Consider the following 23,437-nt stretch of genomic DNA (forward strand, 5'->3'; position numbering starts at 1 on the left):
ATCCTCACACATCTTCGTGGCTATTCTATAAAGTTCCGTATTTGGTCATAGCTATATAAGCCCTTTTGAGTTTTGAGCTTGGGTCAAAAAGTTTAGGATCTGGAGCATGGACAAATGAGTCTTTTTTTCTTGCTCCGACGACAGTCCGGTGGGGAACCAATAGGCGAGCCTCCAGAGCACATTGTGCTACATATGACACCTCCGGTCCGAACCTGAAGGACTGGCTGAGGGAAAACTTGTGAGTGGCTGTCACCTTATCCAGGGCGCTGACTGTCCCTCCGAAGAAAGCGCAGCTGTTGGCAAGAGTCTCCCACAAACACCTGAAACATAAACAACAACACAATTCAATGACAACTGTCACCAGATGAAAATCTGCGCACAATAGATATATATGAAATATCACCCAGTACCAAGTAAATGAAGGGTGACGGAGTATAGGGTTGATGACAGCCAGCACCACATCATAGAAGGGTGACGGAGCATAGGGCAGATGACAGCCAGCACCGCGTCATAGAAGGGTGATGGAGTATAGGGTAGATGACAGCCAGCACCATATCATAGAAGGGTGATGGAGTATAGGGTAGATGACAGCCAGCACCACATCATAGAAGGGTGATGGAGTATAGGGTAGATGACAGCCAGCTCCACGACAAGGAAGGGTGGCGGAGTATAGGGTAGAATACAACCAGCACCCGTTAAGGAAGGGTGATAGAGTATTGGGTGGATTAGAGCAAACACCACATAAAGGAAGGGTTACGTATTTTAGGGTAGATAATAGTCTGCACCACTTCAAGAAAGGGTGACGGTGTATAGGGTAGTTGACAGTCAGCACCACATAAAGGAAGGTGACAGAGTATATGGTAGATGACAGGAAGCACCGCCTAAAGGAAGGGTGACATAGAATAGGGTAGTTGGCAGCCGACACTAAGGCAAGGAAGGGTCATGGAGAATAGGGTATATGACAGCCAGCACCACATCATGGAAGGGTGACGGAGTAAAGAGTAGATGACAGCCAACACCACGTCATGCAAAGGTGATGGAGTGTAGGGTAAATGACAGCCAGCACAGCGTAAAACGAAGGGTGACAGAGTGTATGGTAGTCGACAGCCAGCACCACGACATGGAAGGGTGATGGATTATAAAGTAGATGACAGACAGCTCCACTTCAAGGAAGGGTGACGGAGTATAGGGAAGATGAGATCCTACACCACATAAAGGAAGGGTTATGAAGAATAGGGTAGATTGACAGTCAGCACCACTTCAAGGGTGATAGCTTACAGGGTAGATGACATCCAGCACCGGTTAAAGGAAGGATGACGGTGAAAAGGTTAGATGACAGCCGGCACCACATCAAGGAAAGGTGACAGAGCATATGTTAAATGACAGGAGCTCCACGTAAAGGAAGGGTGCCGGAGAACAGGGGAGATGATTACCAACACCACGTCAAGGAAGAGTGGCAGAGTATAGGGTAGATGACAGCATGCACCACAGAAAGGAAGGGTGATGGAGTATAGGGTAGATGTCAGCCAAAACCATGTAAAGGAATAATGATGGAGTATAGGGTAAATGATAGCTACCACAACGTAAAGGATGGGTAACGGAGTATAAGGTACATGACAGCCAACACCACTTAAACGAAGGGTGACTAAGTGTAAGGTTGACGACAGCCTGCAACATGTCAAGGAAGGGTGGCGGATTATAGGATAGATGACAGGCAGCACCACGTCAAGAAAGGGCAACGGAGCATTGGGTAAATGTTAGCCAGCACCACGTTATGGAAGTTTAAAGGAGTATAGGGTAGAAGACTGCCATCGCCACGTCAAGGAAGGGTGACGGTGTGTTGGATAGGTGACAGCCAGCACCATGTTGGAAGGGTGACGGAATATAATGTTGATGACAGCAAGCACCACGTCAAGGAAGGGTAATGGAGTATAGCATAGATGACAGTTAGCAATACGTCAAGGAAGGGTGACGGAGTACAGGGTAGATGACAGTCAGCACCACCAAATAAAAGGGTTAAGGAGTATACAGTAGATGACATCCAGCACACCATAAAAGAAGGGTGACGTAAAGAAGTAAAGAAAGTAGATGATTGCTAGCACCCCATCAACGTTGGGTGACGGAGTATAGAGTAGATGACAGCCAACATCACAGAATTTAATAGTCGTGAAGTATAGAGTAGATGACAGCCAGCACCATGTAAAGGATGGGCGACTGATTATAAGGCAGATGACAGCCAGCACCATATAATACAAGGGCTAAGGAGTATACAATAGATGACAGCCAGCACCACGTAAAGGAAGGGTGACGGAGTATAGGGTAGATGAAAGCCAGCACAACATAAAGGAAGGGTGACGGAGTATAGGGTAGATGAAAACCAGCACAACACAACGGAAGAGTAACGGAGTATAGGGTAGATGAAAGCCAGCACAATATAATGGAAGGGTGAAGGAGTTTATAATAGATGACAGCCAGCACCACGTAGAGGGTGCTGTGTGAGAATGTAGGATAGTGGGCAGCTAGCATCACGTAGGAGAGTGTAGGGCACTGGGCAGCCAGCATCACGTAGGAGATTATAGGGCACTGGGCAGCCAGCATCACGTAGGAGAGTGTAGGGTAGTGGGCAGGCAGCATCAGGTAGGGGAGTGTAGGGTAGTAGGCAGCCAGCATCACGTAGGAGAGTTTAGGGTAATGGGGAGTTAGCATCACGTAGGAGAGTTTAGGGTAGTGGGCAGCCAGCGTCACGAAAGAGGGTGTTAGAAAGTGTATGAAAATTGGAAGCCAGCATCATGTCTCCTCTCCGGCATGCCTCCTCAGACCTCTCACTCGACAATCTCTCCGATCTAAATATAACTCGCCTGCCCTCTGTCCACCCTCCTCAGCAGTTCTCCAGCTGTTTTCCTTCTCTCTACAGCGTCGTCGTCCAATGCCCTGACCCCTGACTTGTCTGCCATCCTTCTTTCACTCTCACCCGCATCCCTCCTCTCTCCTCCAGTCCTCTTCCATTCTCTCTTTTCTCACCAGGTCCCTCACTCGCATCTCCCTTCTCTCCCCAGCTGCTCTACCCATTCCCTTGTCTTCCCTGCTGTTCTTCCCTCTCCCTTATCTCTCCTGCCGCTATTCACTGTTCTCTCCCATGATGCTCGACCCTCTTAGATCTCTCCCCTGCTGCTCTACCCTCTCCGTTCTCTCGCCTGCTGCTCTACCCTCTCCGTTCTCTCGCCTGCTGCTCTACCCTCTCTGTTCTCTCCCCCCTGCTGCTCTACCCTCTCTGTTCTCTCGCCTGCTGCTCTACCATCTCCGTTCTCTCGCTTGCTGCTCTACCCTCTCCGTTCTCTCCCACTGCTGCTCTACCCTCTCCGTTCTCCACGCGCTGCTCTACCCTCTCAGTTCTCTCCCTTTCTGCTGCTCTACCCTCTCCGTTCTCTCCCCTGCTGCTGCTCTACCCTCTCCGTTCTCTCCCACTGCTGCTCTACCCTCTCCGTTCTCCACCCGCTGCTCTACCCTCTCCGTTCTCTCCCTTTTTGCTGCTCTACCCTCTCCGTTCTCCCCCTGCTGCTCTACCCTCTCCGTTCTCTCCCTCTGCTGCTCTACCCTCTCCATTCTCTCCCCCCTGCTGCTCTACCCCTCTCCGTTCTCTCGCCTGCTGCTCTACCCTCTCCGTTCTCTCCCCTGCTGCTCTACCCTCTCCGTTCTCTCCCCCTGCTGCTCTACCCCTCTCCGTTCTCTCGCCTGCTGTTCTACCCTCTCCTTTCTCTCCCCTTCTGCTCTAACCCTCTCCGTTCTTTTCCCTGCTGCTCTACCCTATCCGTTCTCTCCCCTGCTGCTCTACCCTATCCGTTCTCTCCCCTATCCGTTCTCTCCCTTGCTGCTCTACCCTCTCCGTTCTCTCCCCTGCTGCTCTACCCTCTCCGTTCTCTCCCCTGCTGCTCTACCCTCTCCGTTCTCTCCCTTGTGGCTCTACCCTCTCCGTCTCTCCCCTGCTGCTCTTCCTCTCCGTTCTTCCCCTACTGACCTTCGCACAGTGTTCGTTGAGGAGGATATCCAAGACGGCATCATTGATGTCCTCTGCTCCGTCGACCAGCAACACGTCATAGCCCTGGATACGAGGCTTCGTTAGCTGCCAGGCCTTCACCAGTCCGTCCTGTTGACAACACACAGCCGTCACACGTGCTCGCACCACAACATTTATATAAATGGAAAACATACCATCTGTCAGTTGGGTAACAATGGGAAGTATGCGATCCATCAGTGTTATTAAATTGGAAAATGTCACAAAGTTTCCCAGTTTTCCAGTACACCTCTCCTGGCTGCTGATTTCCCATTTTTTTTTTTTGAGATATATACAAGAGTTGTTACATTCTTGTACAGCCACTAGTATGCGTAGCGTTTCGGGCAAGTCCTTAATCCTATGGTCCCTGGAATACGATCCCCTGCCGCGAAGAATCGTTTTTTCATCCAAGTACACATTTTACTGTTGCGTTAAACAGAGGCTACAGTAAAGGAATTGCGCCCAGTAAATCCTCCCCGGCCAGGATACGAACCCATGACATAGCGCTCGCGGAACGCCAGGCGAGTGTCTTACCACTACACCACGGAGACTGCTAAAGAAATTTCAAGAAAGTGGATTACAACACTGTCAATAACACACCTGTGTCATGGACACCTGCAGCCTGGCCGAGCACTTGTTACAACACTGTTCATAACTCACTCACCTGTGTCATGGAAATTTGCTGCCTCTCCCAGCACCTGTTCATCTCCATCCACACTGACTCGGCAAGTGACAGGACCTGACAATACAAAATTCAAATATAAACACAAAGTACATCGCAGATCAGTTATCGTCACTGTAACTACAGCGGAACATAATGCAATAGTTCTGCACTTGACCTTGCATCTATATGTGAAGATACAGGAAAATATTCTCCTCTAGCGCATGAGGGCAGTATGATCATCTAGTGATTAAACTTTCCTCCCACGTGGACACAAGAGCGTGTCCGACGGGGTCCACTTTAAGTTGCCCATATTGTATTGTTGGACATATTTTTATGTCCGACGAACAAATATTTCTATAAAATTCAAATCTTATCTGATCGACTTGGGGATAGTATGAACATGTTTGCCATAAAATTTACGTTTTCTTTAGTAGCCACATAGCCTATTTGGGAGAACGGCAGTGTTGTATCGTGGTAAGGCTATTGTAGATCGCCGATGTGAGGTAACAGATAACACTTCGCCCACTTCCCACACTCTTGCGGGTGGGCTGCGGTCCTCATTCTTCATTTATATGCATATGTTCGTGTAGGGAATTTTATTGCGTTTTCAAAGATACTAAATTTAACGCTGTAGGACAAGTGTGGAGTTGACAACCCTGAAAAGAATGGAAACATCTCGTCGCTGTTTGGGCTAGTGATCGACGTAGTTTCTTTATTGGTAGTGGTTTAAATCACAGTTTGATGACATTTTATACATATGTTTTTCTAGAACATTCTATTGCGAACACATTGGTACAAAAATGAAATGTGTACATCAAAAATTAAGATCAGAACAGTGAAAAGAGTATACACTTTTCAGTGTTTCCGCTGGATCCCCCGAAACGCCAAGAGCACTTTGCGCTTAGTTTTTCCTTGTTCGCCGGGAGGCTGAAAGTGTTATATTAATTAACTTAAATTAAATTAGTTAAGAGAAACATGATTCTCTAAGGGAAGTATGTACCTCTAGGGATGTATGCTTCCCTAGCGCTTAAGGGAAATATACTCATTTGGCACTCAAGGGAAAGTATGCTACTTTGTTACTTAGGGAAAATATGCCCTCTTAGCGCCCAAAGGAAAATATGCTCATCTAGCATCCTAGGGTAAGTGTACATCACCAGTGATTCCGGGTAAGTGAAAAGTTCCCCTCCAGTGGAAAGTTGTAGCCAGTATTCCTCTCATGTGGAAAGATGCAGCCAAGATTCCTCTTAAGTAACGAGCTCCAAACCACATTCCCAGTAAGTTGCAGCCAGCATGCCTTTTATATGAGGAGCTACAGACTACATTCACTTTAAGTGATGTTTACAGACCACATTCACTCCTCATGTAGAGAGTTGCAGCCAATATTTCCTTCAAGTGACAAGTGAAAAAATACACCAAACATTCCCCTCAAGTGCATAAATACAGCAAACATTTCCCTCAAGTGGCCAGTTGCAGCCAACATTCCCCTGAAGTGGATAAATACAGCAATCATTCCCCTCATGTGGAGAAATACAGCAGATATTCCCTCTAAGTCGGGAAATACAGCCAACATTTCCTATAAGCAGAGCTAAAGCCAATGATCTTCTCAGATTGAAAATTGCAACCAACTTTGCTCTCGTTGCACCCGACGACCTGCCATGTTCTGTAGTGTTGGTGAGAACCACAGCACCGAGGACCCTTACTCAGCCGGAGTGTGTTCCTGTTCCACATTTACTTCAAGTTGCTGGTGTTCAGATCAATAGATTCACGACAGGTGATACGGCAGGCCGATAGACGGACGACATGAGACTCTCCACTCTATTCCACAATGCTTGGGAGACCAGTGGGGAGTTTGGTGTCCTTTATCTTGGTATTGGGATTCCATTTTAGTGATTGCAAAAAGGGAACAAGAGTTGCAATGATTATTGCATTCAAGTGGAGAGCAATAGTCCGCATTCCTTTTCAAGTGGTAGAATAAACAACATTCCCTTCAAGTCGAAAGTTATAGCCAAACTTTTCCCTTAAGGTGAGAGTTACAGTCAACAATTCACTCAGTTGGGAGAGTTACAGCCAACATTTCCCTCACGTGGAGAATTATATTCAACATTCACCTCAAATGGAGTTACCAACACAATTTCTGTTTTGTACTTGTCTAGTAGGTCAGTGAAACAGTGAGATGAGAGTTACCTTTATACATAACGTTTCGTCGTTTAAGGGATTAATCCAGACTAACATAGCATCACGTATGTCTGCTACAACTCATACCTTCTCCCCATCTGAGGAAAAAACCTCATCTTTTCTTTGTCACATAATATTATTTCATTAAATCAACAATGAGTTCGCAGTTGCCAAGGTTGTCTTTACTGTATACATTGATGCATTACTTGTACTACCGTTGTGTCTCTTTGCTACTTCCTGAATGCACTAAATGCAAAAAAAAAACAGTTGCTTTCTCTAATGTCAGTGGAGTCCTCTTGAGGTGATACCCCGTCAACAATGTGTCAACACATCTTGCCTTGACACGCACTGGACCAACACGTTAACTTACCAGCACAACAACATATTGGACTAACCTCAACATGTACTGAACCTGTATTTTATATTACAAACTCACCAACATATCGGACTAACCCTCAACATGGACTGAACCTACACACTATATATTACAGACTCAGCAACATATTAGACTAACACTCAACATGGACTGAACCTTCACATTATATTACAGACTCATCAACATTTTGGATTAACCATTTACATGGACTGAACCTACACTTTATATTACAGACTCGCCAACATATTGGACTAAACTTCTACTTAAACTGAACCTACACATTATATTACAGACTCAACAATATATTGGACTAACTTTCTACATGGACTGAACCTACACCTTATTACAGACTCAACACCACGTTAGACTATCCTTCAATATGGACTGAACCTACACATTACATTACAGACTCACCAACATATTGGACAAACCATCCACATGGACTGAGCCTATACATTATTTTACAGACCCACCAACAAATTAGACTAACACTCAACATGGACTGAACCTACACATTATATTAAGGACTTATCAACAAATTGGACTAACACTCAACAGGAACTGAACCTACACATTATACTACAGACTTAACAACATATTGGACTAACACTCTACATGGATTGAACCTTCATATTATTTTACAGACTCACCAATATATTGGACTAACACTCAACATGGGCTGAGCCTACACATTATAATGCAGACTCACCAACATATTAGACTAACCATCTACATGGATTGAACCTACACATTAATTTACAGACTCACCGATATACTGGACTTACGATCTACATGGACTGAACTTAGACATTATATTATAGGCTCACCAGCATATTGGATTAACACTTTACATGACGGAACCTACACATTATATTACAGATTCAACGACATATTAGACTAACCTTCCACATGGACTGAACCTACACATTATATTACAGACTCACCAACATATTTTACTAACACTTAACATGGACAAAACCTACACATTATATTACACACCAACAAATTGGACTAACCTTATATCGACATTCGTCCGTCAGGGTCTCAATTTCCCAAATATGGCGTGTGTCGTTGGGCACGTGCTGCAGGGTGATGTACTCGTTCGAGGAACTCATGAAGCAATCAATAGTTCTTCTTACCAAGTCAAGAGTCTTAGAGCTGTAAGTTGTTGGAAAAGTGTACAACACTTATTAGGGCAGTTTACACAAGTTATTGACAGATTGTACACAAGTTATTGGCAGAGTATTCAAAAGTTATATGAAGAGTTCACACAAGATATTGAAAGAGTGTACACATGTTATTGTAATAGTGACACAAGTTATTGGCGAATATTCAAACGTTATTAGGGAATATTCAAACGTTATTGGGGAATATTCAAACGTTATTGGGAAATTTTCAAACGTTATAGGCGAGTGTACAAAAGATTTTTTTTTTTTTGAGATATATACAAGAGTTGTTACATTCTTGTACAGCCACTAGTACGCGCAGCGTTTCGGGCAAGTCCTTAATCCTATGGTCCCTGGAATACGATCCCCTGCCGCGAAGAATCGTTTTTTCATTCAAGCACACATTTTACTGTTGCGTTAAACAGAGGCTACAGCTAAGGAATTGCGCCCAGTAAACCCTCCCCGGCCAGGATACGAACCCATGACAAAGCGCTCGCGGAACGCCAGGCGAGTGTCTTACCACTACACCACGGAAACTGTTCACCACGGAAATATTGGAATGTGTACACAAGTTATTGGAAGTGTACACAAGTTGTTGGAAGAGTGTATACAAGTTATTGGAATAGTGCAAACAAGTTATTTATTACTGTACTGCGATTATAGCCACCAGGCAGCCCTATAGAGTAAGTGTAGCCACCAGTCATCTCAGTACTGTGATTGAAACAAGCAGGCAGCCTGTAGTGTGAGTGTAACTATCTGGCACCCTTATAGTGTGAGTGCACCCACCAGGCAGCCCTGTAGTGTGTGTGTAGCCACCAGGCAGCCCTGAAATGTGATTATAGCCACCAGTCTGCCATGCAGAGTGAGTATGACCACCAGGCCGCCCTGAAATGTGAGTGTACAATCCAGGCAGTCTTGTAGTGTGGATGTAGCCACCAAGCTGCCATGTAATGTGTAATAAAGCTGCCCTGTAGTGTGATTGTAGACCCCATGCAACTCAGTAGTGTTCTTGTAGCCACCAGGCAGCCTTGTAGTGTGACTGTAGTCACCAGGCCACCCTGTAGTGTGAGTGTAGCCACCAGGCTGGGCTGTAGTGTGAGTGTAGCCACGAAGCTGTTCTGTAGTGTACCTTGTAGCCTCCAGACAGCCCTGAAGTATGGATGTAGCCACCAAACTGCCCTGTAGTGAGAGTCTAGCCATCAGGCAGCCCTGAAGTGTCAGTGTAGCCACCAGGAAACTTTGTAGTGAGATTGTATCCAATAGGTAGCCTTGTTCCACTAAACATTTTCCCGTTTTCAAAACGTGCTTAAAACGACATTTCATTGTTTTGGGTACGTTTTAAATTACATTTAATATACATGTTTTTAGAATTTAAAAGTACACGTATAAAACATGAGGTCATAACGTTTTAATAAATGTTTTAAATGTTATGCGATAACGTTTTGGAGCAGAAGTTTTTAAAATGATAGTTCTAATTTTTATTTATTGCAATTATTAGGAAAAATTATCTTTATTGCATTTAGAAAAATGAAGAGAGGGAGAAGAGAGAGATACAGCAAAATAGAGAAAGAGAGAGATGGAGACAGACAGATAAGAGAGAGATATAGAAGAGAGAGAGAGCTTAGAGGGAGAGAGAGAGAGAGAGAGAGAGAGAGAGAGAGAGAGAGAGAGAGAGAGAGAGAGAGAGAGAGAGAGAGAGAGAGAGAGAGAGAGAGAGAGAGAGAGAGAGAGAGAGAGAGAGAGAGAGAGAGAGAGAGAGAGAGAGAGAGAGAGAGAGAGAGAGAGAGAGAGAGAGAGAGAGAATCTCAAGAGAGAAGAACTTGGAGAGATAGAGAAAGAGAAAGAAAGAGAGAGAGAGAGAAGAAGAACTTGGAGAGATAGAGAAAGAGAGAGAGATAAGAGAAAGAGAGAAGAACTTGGAGAGAGAGAGAGAGAGATAAGAGAAAGAGAGAAGAACTTGGAGAGAGAGAGAGACAGGGCTGCTATCGTGCTGGTCGCTAGGCTTCTGCCAGGGGTTAGCTATCCCTGTATATGATTGTTGGAGACCCCGGGCAGCATGTGGCAGAAGTCCTCTGCCAGTGTGTAGCTGGAGAGCGATAGTGGAGAATAGGCACCTCGTGATACTGTGTCGGTGGACTGGCCCACGTATAAGGTGAACTCGCTAATGTTTCTCAGTACGTGTGGACGAGGTACTAGGTGGTGGAAACACTGGGGTTGACGAATACTGCATAGTGTGCGTTTTGTGTGTCGTGTGTGCAAGTGACACTATTGTAAATAAGTATAGTAATAGTCTATTTATTCAAATATTTTATTGGTGAAAGTGTAAATATATTGGTAAAGGAAATAGTGTTTTGTTCATCCCCCTTTTCTCTATTGCACAATATAACCAATTCCTAAGAGCGTACTACTGACTTGGGGTCGGATACACTGAAAGAGGTTCTTCCATCAGGAACCCGGTTACTGGTCCTAAGTGACTGTAACAGTGAGTGTAGCAACCAAGCAGCCCTGTAGTGGGAATGTGGACACCAGACAGCAAGAAAGAAAGCGGTTACAGCCCCGCTCCTGTGCCAGGTAAGTCCACTACGGGCTCACCATAGCCCGTGCTACTTGGTACTAGTTCTGAAAAGCTGAATCTAAAACAACAACAGCAAAAAAGTCTGAGTGTTGTCACCAGGCAGCTCTATATATTGAGTGTAGGCTCTGTTGTTATTGTTTAAGATTCATCTGCAGGGAACAAAAAGTTCCAAGTAGCACGGGATATGGTGAGCCCGTAGTGGACTAACCTAGCACAGGAACGGGGCTGTAATGTGTAGCCACTAGACAGCCCTGTAATGTGAATGAAGCCACCAGGCAGCCCCTGTAGTGTGATTGTAGCCACCAGGCGACCTTGTAGTGTGAGTGTAGTCACAATGTAGCCTTGACGTATGAGTGAAGCCAACAGGCAGCATTGTGGTGTGAGTGTTGCCAACAGGCAGCCTTATAATGTGAGTGCAGCAAACAAGGAGCACTGAAATGTGAATATAGCCTCCGGGCAGCACCTTAATGTGAGTGTAGCCACCAGGGAGCCCTGTAATATGAGTGTAGCCACCAGGGAGCCCTGTAATATGAGTGTAGCCACCGGACAGCACTGAAGTTTGTGTATAGCCACAAGGCAACCTTGATGTGTGAATATAGCTACCAGGTAGACCTGTAGTGTGAGTATAGGTACCAGGCAGACCTGTAGTGAGTGTGGCCACCACGCAGCCCTGTAATGCGTGTTTAGCCATCAGGCAGCTCTGGAGTGTGAGTGTAGCCAGAAGGGAGCCCCTGTAGTGTGAGTGTAGCCAAATGGCAGCTCTGGAGTGAGAGTGTAGCCACAAGGGAGCCCTGTAGTGTGAGTATAGCCACGTTGCAGCTCTGGAGTGTGAGTGTAGCCACAAAGGAGACCCTGTAGTGTGAACGTAGCCGACCAGGCAGCCTTGAAGGTTGAGTGTAGCCAAAAGGGAGCCTTGTAACGTGACTGTAGCCACCAAGAACCCTTTAGTGTGAATGTTGCCACCACGCAGCCTTGAAGTAAGAGTAGCCACCAGGGTGCCCTGTAGTCTGAGTGTAGCCTCTAGTAGTGCAATAATCTAGTGTATTACTCTAGTAGTGTAATAATCTAGTAGTGTATTACCCTAGTGGTATATTAACCTAATTGTGTAATAACAAAGAGGTGTAATAATCTAGTTTAATAACCTAATGTGTAATAATCTTTTTTAATAACCTAATGTGTAATATTCTAGTAGTGTAATAACATAGTGGTGTAATAATCTAGTAGTGTAATAACCTAGTGGTGAAATTATTTAGTGATGTAATATTCTAATTGTGTAATAACCTAGTGGTGTAATAATATAGTGGCTTAATAGTTATATATAATTTATAATATTTTAAATAAAATCCTAGTGCTTTAAAAACCTAGCTGTGTAATAAACAAGTAATGAAATATACTAGTAGTGAGACAACCTTGTGGTGTAATAACCTAGTGGTGAAATACCCTAGTGGTCTTAAAACCGAGTTTAGTATTAACTTGGTTTTGTAATTCCCTAGTGGTATAATGCACTAGTTGGGTAATAACCCTAGTGGTGAAAGAACCTTGCGGAGAAATACCCAAGCGGTGTAATAAGCTAGTAGTGTAATAACCTTGTGGAGTAATAACATAATGGTGTAATATCCTAGTGGTGAAATAATCTAGTATTGTAATAATTTAGTGGAGTAATAACCTTGAGGTGTAATAACCAAATGGAGTAGTAGTGAAATAAGCTGGTGGTATAATAACCTAGAGTAGTAATAACCTATTGGATTAATAACCTATTAATGTACTAACCTCGAAGTGCAATAACCTAATTGAGTAGTAACCTAGTGGTGTAATAGCCAAGAGGTGTAGTAAGCTGGAAGTGTAATAACCTAGTGGCATAATAACCAATTGGCGTAATAAGCTAGTTGTGTAATAGCATAGTGATGAAATAACCTAGTGGTGTAAGAACCATGTAGAGTAATAGCCTAGTGGTGTAAGAACCATGTAGAGTAATAGCCTAGTGGTGTAAGAACCATGTAGAGTAATAGCCTAGTGGAGTAAGAACCATGTAGAGTAATAACCTAGTGGTGTAAAAATCATGTAGAGTAATAACCTAGTGGTCACACACAGAGATCACACTAACGTGATGCATCAAATGAACAAATCCACAAGGGCAGTGACGAGGATTCGAACCTGCGTCTGGGAGCATCTCAGACACTGCCTTAATCGACTGAGCTACGACAGGGTAAAATGGGTTGAAACCGAAGTTGTACTGAACTTACTGGATCCCGTAGCCTTTCCGAGGCACAAACCAGGCTTTTACACAATCCCCCCCCCCCCCCTGCACCCGAGCAGAATGGATTTGTTCAACCTAGTGGTGTAATAATCTATTGGTGTAAAATCCTGCTGGTGTAGTAACCTTGTGGTGTAATACCCTAGTGGTGTAATAATCTATTTGCTTAATAACCTAGTGGTTTAAAACCTACTTTTGTAATAAACCAGTGGTGAAATACCCTAGTGGTCTAAAAAACGAGTTTAGTATTATCTTGGTTTTGTGGTATAGTGGTATATATAGTATTATACCCTAGTGGTATAATACACTAGTTGTGTAAGGGTGAGAGGGTGTGTTAGCCGGAGCTCCTAAGTGTAGTTATATTATCATAGCAATATGGAAGTTGTAGTGAGGGACCTGATGACTCTAGTTGGAGCCCTGAAGACAGAGTTGGACTCTTTACGGGAGGAGGTACTACAGCTGAAACGACAACAAGAAGAAACGAAGGAGACCAGTAGTAAAAAGATCTCGTCTTGGAAAGTTGTAAAGTTCAGGGGAAGAAGAAGACTTTGATAAAGCCGCCTACAGACACCCTAAGAACTTCTAATTCATTTGTCATATTGGAGGACGAGTGCTGTGGTGAGACTGCAGATCACGCGAAAGGGAGAGCAATGAAACGCAGGCCCCTCAGAGAGTAAAGGAAGTACCTAAGCGAACTTTAGTTGTGGGAGATTCCCAGATATGATATTTGGATAGAACGTTTTGTGCTAAAGATTGTGAATATCAAATAAATGTATTAAAACTATTTCACACAGATAGATATATTAGACGAGGAGGGGAGTAGCCATATAGGTTAGGGACAATTTGAAATGTAGTCTCAAAGAAAGTTTTCAAAACTGAGCCACATACAGAAACTATTTGGATGGAATTAAACGAAAAAGCAAATAATATTATAATAGGAGTTATATATAGGCCACCAAATTTAGACAGAATGGAAGCAAAGCATCTATGGGATGAAATATCTAGAGCATCTATATCTAACAGTATTTATGTCATGGGTGACTCTAATTTTAGTGGAATAAACTGGTTAAACAAAACAGGGAATAATGAAGCAGAAGATTTTCTAGAATTAATTGACGATTGCTTCTTGCGCAACACATTAAGGAACCAACGCGGGGAAATAATATATTAGATTTAGTGTAAACTAACAGGGAAACACAAATTAAGGACATCGAAATAGGGAGTGAGCTAGGGAACAGTGATCATGAAGAAATCAGGTTTAGCATTGAATGGAATATATCTGTAGGAGAAAATTCTGTTAGTGCCTCACTTTCGAAAAGCTGATTTCAATAGCCTAAGAAATTTTTTGGGTCAAATAGATTGGAAAGTTTTGGGAATAGGGTGTGGGCCTGTCTTGGAGCAAGACGTGAACCCAGCGATAGGTGACGTAAAATGGGTTTTCGATGTGGATTCAAAATATATAACCTATTTAAAAATATTCTAAGCAAAGCCCAGGAATGTAGTATACCATATAAATTGAATAGATTGAATACTAATAATCCAAAGTGGATAACAAAGGATCTGAGGAACCTTATAGGTAAAAAGAGAGCGTGGTACAAAAAGGATTAAGAATTGGGAAGTCAGTTTAGAACAGGAATTCGTACAACTGGTTAGAAATACTAAAAAAGAGATAAAGAAAGCAAAAAGAAACTTTGAAGTTCGCATAGCAGAGCAAGCGAAGACAAATCCTAAAGGGTTTTTCCAGCTATACCGGTTGTATAGCTGGTTTTTCCAGCTATACCGGTTGTATAGCTGGAAAGGGTTTTTCCAGCTATACATGTTGTGTGTCACTATTAAGCTGTACAAGCAGCTGTCATACATGCTGGACATGCAGTGTATCACAGTTAAGCCGTACAAGCAGCTGTTATTCATGCAGAACATACAGTGTCACTGTTAAGCCGTAAAAGCAGGTATCATACATGCTGGACATGCAGTGATTCCCTGCATGTATGACAGTAGATGTCATAAATGCAGGAAATGCAGTGTATAACTGTTAAGCTGTACATGCAGCTGCCATACATGCTCGACATGCAGTGTATCACTGCTAAGCCGTACAAGCAGGTGTCATAAGTGCAGGACATACAGTGTGTCACTGTTAAGCCGTACAAGCAGGTGTCATACAAGCAGGACATACAGTGTGTCACTGTTAAGCCGTACAAGCAGCTATCATACATGCAGTGTGTCACTGTGAAGCTGTCATACATGCAGTATATCGTTAAGCTGTATATGCAAGATATACAGTGTGCCACTATTAAGCTGTAATAGCAGCTGTCATTCATGTAGGACAAACAGTACGTGTGTCCCTATTAAGCTGTACAATCAGCTACTATACATACAGGAGAGGCAGTGTTTCACTCATAAGCTATACAGATAGCTGTCATACATACAGATAATTAATTCCAAGGGAGTTAAGTGTCCAATGACTTAAATGATCAACATGAAACATAATATTATACCAGACTTTCACACATCAATTCTCTAATGTTTGTGATGACATTTAAATTAGACATTGAGAAAATAATGTAGTAATTTAGTGACCATATTTCAACACATCCTACTGTTCATTGCCTTTGCTGGTCTTACCTGGTTTTTGACTGGTTACATAAGTCGATGAACTCAGATATATCAATCAGACCAAATGTGTCCTCCAATTTATTAATTGACGAAAACCTGAAAAACAAAAGAACAAAACATTATTGAATAATAATTTCTTCCAAACCAACCATAAAGATTTGTTGCTCTTTTGAAATCCCTAATCCAAACACTGTAATGTCATATTTCTTGAAATATTAAGATAAATTTGTTTTGTCCATCACATTGATGAAGACTGGTGCGGGCGAATAGTTTCCTCATGAACCTGGAGAACAGCAGGAAGTTGCTTTAGTACAACCGCCATCAACTGTAGATCAGTCAGGTTCGTATATGACTATTACATTTCCAAGGCCAAGAAGAGAGACGGAGTTAAGATCAAACACCCGACAACAGCACTGCCAAGTGTTAGGTTCAGATAATCTTACACCAGCACCAGAGCTTTAGTTTGAGGCTCTAGTGTGCGTGTAGCCACCAGGCAGCCCTATAGTGTGAGTGAAGCCGCCAGGCAGCCCTATAGTGTGAGTGTAACCACCAGGCAGCCCTATAGTGTGAGTGTAACCACCAGGCAGCCCTGTAATGTGAGTGTAGCCGCCAGGCAGCCCTATAGTGTGGGTGTAGCCACCAGGCAGCCCTATAGTATGAGTGCAGCAACCAAGCAGCCCTGTAATGTGAGTGTAGCCACCAGGCAGCCCAATAGTGTGAGTGTAACCACCAGGCAGTCCTGTAATGTGAGTGTAGCCACCCGGCAGCCCTGTAGTGTGAGTGTGGCCACCAGACAGCCCTGTAATGTGAGTGTAGCCACCAGGCAGCCCTGCAGTGAGAGTGTAGCCAACAGGCAGCACTATAGTGTGAGTTTAGCCACCAGGTAGCCCTATAGTGTGAGTGTAGCCACCAGGCAGCCCTATAGTGTGAGTGTAGCTATCAGGCAGCCCCTATAGTGTGAGTGTAGCTACCAGGCAGCACTATAGTGTGAGTGTAACCACCAGGCAGCCCTATAATGTGCGTGTAGCCACCAGGCAGCCCTATAGTGTGGGTGTAGCCGCCAGGCTGCCCTATAGTGTAAGTGTAGCCACCAGGCAGCCCAATACTGTGCGTGTAGCCACCAGGCAGCCCTATAGTCTGCGTGTAGCCGCCAGGCAGCCCTGTAATGTGAGTGTAGCCAACAGGCAGCCCAATAGTGTGAGTGTAACCACCAAGCAGCCCTGTAATGTGAGTGTAGCCACCCGGCAGCCCTGTAGTGTGAGAGTAGCTACCAGGCAGCCCTGTAGTGTGAGTGTAGCCACCAGGCAGCCCTGTAATGTGAGTGTAGCCACCAGGCAGCCCTGTAGTGAGAGTGTAGCCACCAGGCAGCCCTATAGTGTGAGTGTAGCCACCAGGGAGCCCTATAGTGTGAGTGTAGCCACCAGGCAGCCCTATAGTGTGAGTGTAGCCATCGGGCAGCCCCTATAGTGTGAGTGTAGCCACCAGGCAGCCCTGTAGTGTGAGTGTAGCCACCAGGCTGCCTTGTAATGTGAGTGTAGCCACCAGGCACCCTGTAGTGTGAATGTAGCCACCACACAGCCCTGTAGTGTGATTGTAGCCACCAGGCAGCCCTGTAGTGTGAATGTAGCAACCAGGCAGCCCTGTAGTGTGATTGTAGCCACCATGCACCCTGTAGTGTGAATGTAGCCACCGGATAGCCAAATAGTATGATTGTAACCAGCATGCTCAACTTACTTTGTTCCAATTTGTGCTAAAGCCATAGACTGAGCAGTGTTCACCGTAACATTGATGGGGAATGTTTGTGAACATTGTTCTTCGAGTGACTTAGTGGGGACAAGCAGGAGAAACCTTGTGTGTGGTCGCTCTTGGCACAACTTCCGCAGGGTTGTAGTCTTGCCTGCTCCTGCAAAGGCGTCGATCTTCACAACCTGGACAATAATTATAACATTATTCACAAACTGGACAACCATCTTTAATGTCATTGACAATTAGCATATCTATTATTCTAGGTTTCAGACCCTAGACAACAAATTAAAAATATAATTCATAACCTGAACCACCAGTTATAACATAATTCACAGCCTTACAACAATTATAACATCCTCAAAGTTCAGGCAATTATTATATCATCATTCACAACCTTGACAACAATAATACAGTCATTCACAACATGGACGGGAAATATAACATCCATTGAAACCTGGACAACAATTATGACATCATTCACAACATGACAATTATTTTAGCATCATTCACAACCTGACAACAATTATCTGCTTGATTATAATATTACCTGCTTGCAGGCGATGAGTCACAATAACGTGGCTGAAGTATGTTGACCAGACCACACACTAGAAGTTGAAGGGACGACGACGTTTCGGTCCGTCCTGGACCATTCTCAATCGACTTGAGAATGGTCCAGAACGGACCGAAACGTCGTCGTCCCTTCAACTTCTAGTGTGTGGTCTGGTCAACATTACCTGCTTGAATTATATCATTCTTCACAATCTGGACAACAATTATAACATTCTTCTCAACCCGGTACTGTAACTGTACAACCCGGTGTTTACTGTAAGTACACACGTAGTGACGTTACTTATATGACTGTCTTCTGTAAGTTCACAAGTAGTAACGTTACTTATATGACCGACAGTAAAAACACACATTGCGAAGTTACTTACATGACTAGCTGTAGGAACACACATTGCGAAGTTACTTTCATGAATGGATCTAAGTACACACGGAATGATGCTAATTACTTGAATGGCTTTTGTAAGTGCACACGTAGTGACGTTACTTACATGACTGGCTGTAAGTACATACATTATGGCGTTACTTACATGACTGTCTTCAGTAAGTACACACACATTGTTACGTTACTTACATTACTGGCAGAAAGTGCAAACTAAAGGACGTTACTTACATGATTAGCTTTTATTTTATGATTGATGATTCTTAGTTGTTCTTGAGTAAGATGAAGAGTCTCGCTGTGGATGACCTTCTGTGTTCTATGTTGACCTGACGCCACCTGCTGCCGCTGTTGACCCACAGACACCTGCTGCCGCTGTTGACCCACAGACACCCGCTGCCGCTGTTGACCCACATACACCTGCTGCCCCTGTTGACCCACAGACACCTGCTGCCGCTGTTGACCCACAGACACCTGCTGCCGCTGTTGACCCTCAGACACCTGCTGCCGCTGTTGACCCACAGACACCTGCTGCCGCTGTTGACCCACAGACACCCGCTGCCGCTGTTGACCCACATACACCTGCTGCCTCTGTTGACCCACAGACACCTGCTGCCGCTGTTGACCCACAGACACCCGCTGCCGCTGTTGACCCACAGACACCTGCTGCCGCTGTTGACCCTCAGACACCTGCTGCCCCTGTTGACCCTCAGACACCTGCTGCCGCTGTTGACCCTCAGACACCTGCTGCCCCTGTTGACCCTCAGACACCTGCTGCCGCTGTTGACCCACAGACACCTGCTGCCGCTGTTGACCCTCAGACACCTGCCGCTGTTGACCCACAGACACCTGCTGCCGCTGTTGACCCACAGACACCTGCCGCTGTTGACCTACAGACACCTGCTGCCACTGTTGACCCACAGACACCTGCTGCCGCTGTTGACCCTCAGACACCCGCTGCCGCTTTTGACCCACAGACACCTGCTGGAGCTGTCGACCTTCAGACACCCGCTGCCGCTTTTGACCCACAGGCACCTGCTGCTGCTGTTGACCCACAGACACCTGCTGGAGCTGTTGACCCACAGACACCTGCTGCCGCTGTTGATCCTCAGACACCTGCTGCTGCTGTTGACCCTCAGACACCTGCTGCCTCTGTTGACCCACAGGCACCTGCTGGAACTGTTGACCCACAGACACCTGCTGGAGCTGGTGACCCTCAGACACCTGCTGCAGCTGTTGACCCACAGACACCTGCTGCAGCTGTTGACCCACAGGCACCTGCTGGAGCAGGTGACCCTCAGACACCTGCTGCCACTGTTGACCCACAGACACCTGCTGCAGCTGTTGACCCCCAATCACCTGCTGTAGGTCTTCGTGATAATTTATTCCTGCAGTTCTTCATCTGTTCTCATACAGGTGTAGTGTATAATTCACCATGTAGTAGTACCTGTAAGTAAATCATAGAGGTAGTATATAATACACCATGTGGTAGTTCCTCTAAGATTATCATAGAGAAATTGTATAATACAACAGGTTGAAGTAGCTCTAATGTTATCATAGTGAAAGAGAATAATACACCTGGTGGTGGAACCTGTATGGCTTTTCATAGTGGTAGTGCATAATGCACTAGGTGGTAGTACTTGTAATGTTATCAAAGAGGTAGTGTATAATACACCATACAGAAGTTAGTACCTGTAAGGCTATCATAGCGGTAGCGTATAATACACTAGGTTGTAGTACCTGTAAGTTATCATAGAGGTAGAGTTTAATACTCCAGGTGGTGGTACTTATCGGAAAAACAACCCCATTTATTAACTTTCAATACATTTGACAAATATTCTTCCTGTTTATTTACTACTAACAAGATAACTCAAAGAAAACGAGATTGCCGTGGATTTTTCCCTCAGAAGAACACGAGGAAATCATTGCAATATGTCACCATTAACCTCACCAGCTAATAATATCGTGAATTCTTCTTAAAACATCAGTCTCTGGACTGTAAACATCATAAAAATATTTCCCTTGAACGAACTTAAATTAACTATAATTACTAAAATTGATTAATTATTAACCCTCTTTCTACTTCTTGATAAAACACCATCTGATGTTCACACCAATGTGGAAGACTCACTGCTATGACGCTACTTGTTACAAAAGTCCCTAGACTCTACTTTGTCGGACACTCAACCTGTTAGAACTGTCCCAAGTCCGGACCTGTTACAACTTATTCCATCTGTTACGTCAGATTTCTGTGACGCTCAACTTGACACGTCAGGTCGTTCTGATGTTACACTCTGTACGTCAGGTAACTGTGACGCTACACTTCGTACGTCTGGTTATTTTGACGCAACACTTGGTACATCAGGTATATGTGACGCTACACTTCGAACTTGAGGTCACTTTGACGCTACACTTGGTACGTCAGGTCATTTTGACGCAACAATTGGTACGTCAGGTCATTGTGACGCAACAATTAGTACGTTAGGTCATTGTGACGCAACACTTGGTACGTCAGGTCATTGTTACACTACATTGGTACATAAGGCCATTGTGACGCTACACATGGTACGTCAGGTCACTGTGACGCTACACTTGGTACGTCATGTCATTGTGACACTACACTTGGTACGTCATGTCATTGTGACACTACACTTGGTACGTCAGGTCATTGTGACACTACACTTGGAACGTCAGGTCACTGTGGCGCTACACTTGGTACGTCATGTCATAGTGACACTACACTTGGTACGTCAGGTCATTGTGACACTACACTTGGTACGTCAGGTCATTGTGACACTACACTTGGTACGTCAGGTCATTGTGACACTACGCTTGGTACGTCAGGTCATTGTGACACTACGCTTGGTACGTCAGGTCACTGTGACGTTACACTTAGTACGTCAGGACATTGTGACGATACACTTGGTACGTCAGGTCATTGTGACATTACATTGGTACGTCAGGTCACTGTGACGCTACACTTCGAACGTCAGGTAACTGTGACGCTACACTTGGTACGTCAGGTCAATGTGACGCAACACCTGGAACGTCAGGTCATTGTGAAACGACAATTTGTCAGGTAACTGTGACGCTACACTGGGTGCATCAGGTCACTCTGACACCTGACGTTGTGTGATAGGTCATTGGTTCGTCAGGTCACTGTGACGCTACTCTTCGTACGTCAGATTACTGTGACACTACACATTGTACTTCAGGTTTCTTTGACACTAACCAAGTACGCAGATCTACCCAGTGCCCAGATCATCCCGGTTCCCAGACTAACCCAGTGACCAGATCAACACAGTGCTCAGATCATCCCGGTTCCCAGTCTAACTCAGTACCCAGATCAACACAGTGCTCAGATCATCCTGGTTTCCAGACTAACCCAATGCTAAGACAACCCAGTGCCAAGACAATCCAGTGCCAAGATCAACCCAAGACCCCAGATCAGCCCAGTGCCCAGATCAACCCAGTGCTCAGAGTAACTCAATGCCCATATCAACCCATTGCTCATATCAACCCAATTCCGATATCAACCTAGTACCCAAATTAGCCCAGTTCCCTAATCAAACCAGCACCTAGATCAACCTGGTGCCCGGATCGATCAAGTGCCCAGATCAACCTGGTACCCGGATCAACCAAGTGCTTGGTAAGACGGGCATCATTAATCTAATGTCGATACATCCGTGCTGGATCCCACCCTATGTCAACACAACCTGGAAACATGCCTGGGAATTGAATATTTTACGTCATTAACATAGTGCCAGAGTTTCCACCAACTTGATGGTGGTGACAATGGGAGCCGACCACTTTATAGTTAGATAATAAAGCAGACCCAATCCGACTGTGTTGGACATATACACCTCGGTAATCACTTTACAAAACTGGGTGAGGCTTTGCAAGCGTATTGCCTTTGACATTGGACAGACATCTCTCTCTTTTTTGTATTTAGATTACAAAGGTCACATAATAGTGGAATTCCAGAGACTCTTCTGGTCCCATACCACCAAGTTCGTGAGGGTCACCTTGCTATCTGACATTCTTTTAAAGGGGCAATTCGACAAACCTCATTGCATCTATATAACGTTTCTTATATATTATCCAGAAGAGATTACTATTGTTGCTACTATTGTGATCATTTATACTTTTTATCGTGAAACTTCTCACCACAAGAATGACCCGAACATAATATTAATAGTTAACTCACCTTGTTGGAAAACAGAAGTGATCTGTGCAGTAAATCAGAAGGGAAGCTAAGCAGTAGAAGGCCTCTGTGACATCAACATAAGTGAGGGGAGAGTGAGGGTGAAGCAGCAGGTGGACCGCCCCCTCCACGTCCCACACGTCCTCCGACACTGCCAATATCAAATCATTGCTAATACACTTCCCTCACATTATACGGAATAGGTGAATTATGGAGTATATTTCCTTGTCGATATTCAATTAACATTTCCACCTGTATAACATTTATTGTTGCTTATCAGCAAGGATGAGTAAACAGCCTGGCTGTGGAAAGTATTGGCTATCTAAAAACAATAAAAAAAAGCATCTTCCTACTTGGCCCATACGTGACACCTCCTATTTATACTCAACCTAACTCAGTTCGATACATACAGAAATCACTATTCCGTGATATATCAAATGAATAAATTTGATCATAATTATAATGGGTACCACAATCCACAATCAAGGTAAGGATAACACGATCAATGGGATGAGAACGCGAACTAAGGGCAGGAAAACATGATCAAGAGGAGGATATCATGATCAATGGGATGAGAACACGTGCTAAGGGAAGGAGAACACGATCAAGGGGAGGGTAACACGTGCTATGGGGTTTAGAACACAATCATGGGGAGGATAACACGATCAAT

At 44.5% G+C, this 23,437-nt stretch overlaps 1 protein-coding gene across 1 annotated transcript; it reads right to left on the reverse strand.

The window, feature by feature from the left end:
- Positions 1 to 254: 254 nt before the first annotated feature.
- LOC138361542 (F-box DNA helicase 1-like) lies at positions 255 to 17,844 on the reverse strand. The gene is made up of 6 exons (XM_069320817.1): positions 17,609 to 17,844; positions 15,884 to 15,970; positions 8,283 to 8,424; positions 4,716 to 4,790; positions 4,016 to 4,144; positions 255 to 320 (listed from the first exon to the last, which is right to left on the reverse strand). The coding sequence occupies exons 1-6, from the start codon at positions 17,842 to 17,844 to the stop codon at positions 255 to 257; spliced, it is 735 nt and encodes a 244-aa protein (XP_069176918.1).
- Between the last annotated feature and the right edge of the window lie 5,593 nt (positions 17,845 to 23,437).

Source organism: Procambarus clarkii, chromosome 8 (genome assembly GCF_040958095.1).
Source record: "Procambarus clarkii isolate CNS0578487 chromosome 8, FALCON_Pclarkii_2.0, whole genome shotgun sequence".
In the NCBI taxonomy this organism is placed as follows: domain Eukaryota; kingdom Metazoa; phylum Arthropoda; class Malacostraca; order Decapoda; family Cambaridae; genus Procambarus; species Procambarus clarkii.

Excerpts from the sequence above, each read along its gene's own strand:
- LOC138361542 (XM_069320817.1), bottom strand. The coding sequence starts at position 17,844 with ATGGTTGTCCAGTTTGTGAATAATGTTATAATTATTGTCCAGGTTGTG. Across the intron at positions 4,145-4,715 it reads AGCAAATTTCCATGACACAG|GACGGACTGGTGAAGGCCTG; the intron begins GTGAGTGAGTTA and ends TGTTGTCAACAG. Across the intron at positions 321-4,015 it reads TCAACGAACACTGTGCGAAG|GTGTTTGTGGGAGACTCTTG; the intron begins GTCAGTAGGGGA and ends TTTATGTTTCAG.